The 4115-nt window shown below is 40.1% G+C and overlaps 1 protein-coding gene and 1 pseudogene across 1 annotated transcript; both read left to right on the top strand.

The window, feature by feature from the left end:
• Positions 1–197: 197 nt before the first annotated feature.
• Positions 198–2598, top strand: LOC106331182 (annotated as a pseudogene).
• A 698-nt stretch (positions 2599–3296) lies between these two features.
• LOC106331181 lies at positions 3297–3782 on the top strand. Its single transcript, XM_013769506.1, has one exon. It carries the CDS (start codon positions 3297–3299, stop codon positions 3780–3782), a length of 486 nt encoding a protein of 161 aa, XP_013624960.1.
• The last annotated feature ends 333 nt before the right edge of the window (positions 3783–4115 follow it).

Below are 4115 nucleotides of genomic sequence, written 5' to 3'. Positions count from 1 at the left end.
GATAATTGGGCTAAGATTATGACGGATCAGTCCGTAAATAAGGGGTAGAAGGATCAAGTCCTTGTGCACGTGGCGTCTGATGGTTGGCTCGGTGAGCTATTGTGTTCGGTTTTGTGAAAAAAAATTCATTCGCGACGGTAGGCGAGAAAAAAAAAATCAGAGCTCGAGACGAAAAGGCGATTTCTCTTCGTCGTTGATCGTCTTCTTCCGTGATCTTCAAAGGTAAATAGCCTTCTTCTGTGGTAGATTTAAGGATAGGTTAGCTTCCTTGTTGTTCGTTTTTCCGTTTGAATCGATTTGGGGATTTCTTCGATTTAGGGTTTCAAAAATTTTCTGGTTTTCAATTCGTTTTCAAATCGTTTTCAACTGGGGATCTTTTGGTTTGTAGTTAGGGTTTCAATTCGTTTTCGGTTTAAATCGATTTAGTTTGCTCGAAAACTCATTACTCGTTTTCGGTTTCAATTCGTTTTCGTTTTCGGTTTCAATCGATGTAGTTAGTGTTTCAATTCATTTTCGGTTTCAAACGATCTTCTAGTTTGTTCTTACGGTTTCGAAACACCAATCGTTTTCAGCGAAGATTCGACATCGATTTGTTTTCTTATACTCGGGTTTTGTATGTGTTTGCCTTATACAAAACGTATCTGTATGGTTTGCTGTTGCTTATCTTGTTTTCTCTTTAGCTCGAAAACTAATTACTCAATCCCTCTGTTAGCTTTATGTGTATCTGGTAAACTGTTTAGTTGCTTTTCAATCTAAGTTAATGTGTACTTAAACTCATTACTTAATGTGTTCTTAATCTTTAGTCTCTTTTGTTGCTTTGTGTTCTTAATGTTTTGTTTTCTTCTTCGCTAACAAAGTTTCTGTTTTTTTTGCAGGCCAACGAACCATGGGACAAGACTATAGCTACACTCAGCCTTCTTCATCAGACGAGTTTGACATGACCCCTTTACTTTGAGCAGAAGCTGATCTCTACGCGAATGAAGGTGAGAGTAGCTACACAATTGCAGAGGCGGATCAGTACCCACCGGAACCTGAGGCTGATGAAGGGATCCCGAGGACATGCTATTGCGGTAGTGAGCCTGTTGTTGCAACGTCGTACACTACTAAAGATCCAGGAAGGAGGTACTTCTCCTGCGACAACGTTGACGATGGAGACTGCCACATCTGGAAATGGTGGGATGTGGCGATTCAAGAAGAGCTTGGTGAAATGCATACACAACTTAGGATGATCAAGGATCAATTCTTTGAGAGTGACCAGAAGGTGGCTAAGCTAGAGAAGATCGTGGGTGTGTTAACTAAGAAGAAATCAGTGGTTAAATATGGGTTGCAAAGGGAGTTTTTCTACTGGTCTTGGTAATACTGGTCATCGTAATGGGCTAGTAAGTTTCATTCCTTATTTAGATAATATCTTTGACACCAAATTAAAATTGTTAACTGTTTTATCTTATGTCTTTCAAGGAAGAGCTTCGGAGGATTTAAATAACAGTGTCTGAACTCGAGATGGGCTTCATAGGTACAATACTTTCACTCTTTTTTGTTTCAGTAATAAAATTTAACTATACTGGTCATGCTTTAATAGTCTGATTTGAGTGGTGGTAAATGCTTGTTTGCTTTCTATCTGCCTAACTACTCCGAACCTAAATGCTAGTTTACTTTCTATCGCTTACTTAAGTGTCTGTGTTGCTAATAGAGTAACACATACCATCATCTAAACATGATACCAGAACTGGGTTTGTTAATCTAATGTATAGTCAATTTTCAGTTGACCTTGAGTCACCCGAACCTGCTTGGTTCGGTAGCCAAGGTCCTGATGAGTATGGTTTCCACCCTAGTGTCGAGTCTTCTGTCCAGCCTAGTGTCAAGTCTTCTGTCCAGCCTAGTTCCGAGTCTCATGTCCAGCCTAGTGTCGAGTTTGCTAGCAAAGAGCGGAGGAAATGGTCTCCGATTGAGGATAAAATCCTCATTGGTGCGTGGCTTAACACCAGCAAAGACCCCGTAGTCAACTGTGACCAGAAAGCTGAACGTTTCTGGAAGAGAATTGTTGACTACTACAACGCAAGCCCTCAACTGGTTGGGACAGTACCTAGAGAGCTTCGTCCAGCCAAGCAGAGGTGGGCTAGGATTAACGAGCAAGTCTGTAAGTTTGCAGGATGCTATGATGCGGCGTTGAGGGGGCAGAGAAGTGGTCAAAATGATGATGATGTGATGAAAGCTGCCCTCGACTCATTCTTCAACATTTACGAGCACAAGTTCAGCCTCGAACATGCGTGGAGGGAGCTGAGGCATGACAAGAAATGGTGCACGACCTATATGGTTAAAGACGGTGGGAAGGAGAAGCGCAAACAAGTGGTTGACGTTGATACAGAAGATGAAGTACCCGAACCTGAAGCCAGACCAGTTGGTGTGAAAGCTGCTAAAGCTGCTGGTAAGAGGAAGAAGAGTGGCAAAGAAGAAAATATGTCACAGCTACAGGCCATCATGGAAATGAAAGGAAAACTCTCTAAACAAAAAATTCTTGAACGTTTACTTGCCAAAAAAGATCTACTATTTGAGATGGAAGAATCTCTAAAACTGAAACTCATGTCTGAGATGTTATGATGCTATTAAGGTATTAATGTTCGTAAGAGGTATGCTCGAGTAGTTGTTACATGTGCGCATTGAGTAGTTAGATGTTCGAAGTATTTGTTACATGTGCGCGTTGCTTTTATTCTTTACTAACTCTTGTCTTTGCCTTGTTTCAGGTTCAACAAAGAGGACATGTGAACCAAGTCACGGGTGTATTTGGAGTTGCGAAGTTTTTTGTTGTTTTCCTCAAGTGACCAGAGTCACGGGTGGTGCATTGAGGTTGTATAAGTATCAGTCTTTGCTTGCGGAATTAGATATCTCTTTTGTTGTGTTTCCTCTCTATCAAATTTGTCTCCTTTTGTTGTAATCCAAAGTTGTAATTTTGTTGCTACAAACTCGAAGTGTAATCGAAGAAGTTTGCTTCTCTTTAGGTAACTTCTCCAAAGTTGTTGTCTGGTTGCTGCTTTTGTTTATTACATTGTGGTCTTACGTATGTGTTTGATGGTATAAACATCATAATTATTTCCTGTATGCTTCTATTAACGTATGTGTTTTCTATAAAATATTTACATACCAAATTAAATTAATTATTATTTTATAGTAATAAAAAAAATAAGTTATAGATAAAAAAAACTATACATAATTTTATAGTAATACAAAAAAAAGAAGTTATAGATTAAAAAACTTATAGATTAAAAAACTTCTTATTTTTTGAAGCAGGATATCTTAAAATGTCGTCATCTTCATCCGACGAAGTTTTCGAAGAAAGATTTGACGAAGTTTTCGAAGAAAGATTTGACGAAGTTTTCGAAGAAATCTTCGAAGATACATTCACCAACATAGCCGAGGCCCAAACCAGTAACCAAAGGAGCCGTGCTTATATTGAACAAAACCGTGAAGGAGGACAAGACCGCGTATGGAATGACTACTTCAGCGAAGATTCGACATTCTCGTCACAATTATTCAGACGCCGTTTCCGCATGAATAAGGACTTATTCTTGCGTATTGTCCATGGGCTATCAGAGAACATTCCATTCTTTCAGCAAAGAAGAGATGCAACCGGGAGGTTCGGTCTTTCTGCACTACAAAAATGTACGGCAGCAATTTGTATGCTTGCTTATGGTTCTGCGGCTGACACGGTTGACGAATATCTCCGACTTGGTGAGACCACTGCACTTTCGTGTTTACATAATTTCACTGACGGAATAATACAGTAATTCGGAGATGACTATCTACGACGACCCACACCGGAGGATCTTCAACGACTACTCGATATTGGAGAGAAACGAGGGTTTCCTGGGATGGTCGGGAGCATTGATTGTATGTACTGGGAGTGGAAAAATTGCCCGACCGCTTGGAAAGGACAATACGCACGAGGATCAGAAAAACCGACAATTGTCTTAGAGGCTGTAGCTTCACAAGATCTTTGGATATGACACGCTTTTTTCGGTCCTCCAGGTACCTTAAACGATATTAATGTCCTCGATCGGTCTCCTGTTTTTGATGACATTTTAGAAGGTCGAGCTCCGAGGGTAAAGTACATGGTCAAC

The sequence above is a fragment of the Brassica oleracea genome, chromosome C3 (genome assembly GCF_000695525.1).
Source record: "Brassica oleracea var. oleracea cultivar TO1000 chromosome C3, BOL, whole genome shotgun sequence".
NCBI classification, from domain to species: Eukaryota; Viridiplantae; Streptophyta; class Magnoliopsida; order Brassicales; family Brassicaceae; genus Brassica; species Brassica oleracea.
Note: the sequence above shows the minus strand (reverse complement) of the source record. Positions and strands in the feature narration are given on the sequence as shown.

Coding starts and splice junctions, on each gene's coding strand:
- LOC106331181 (XM_013769506.1), top strand. CDS start 3,297: ATGTCGTCATCTTCATCCGACGAAGTTTTCGAAGAAAGATTTGACGAA.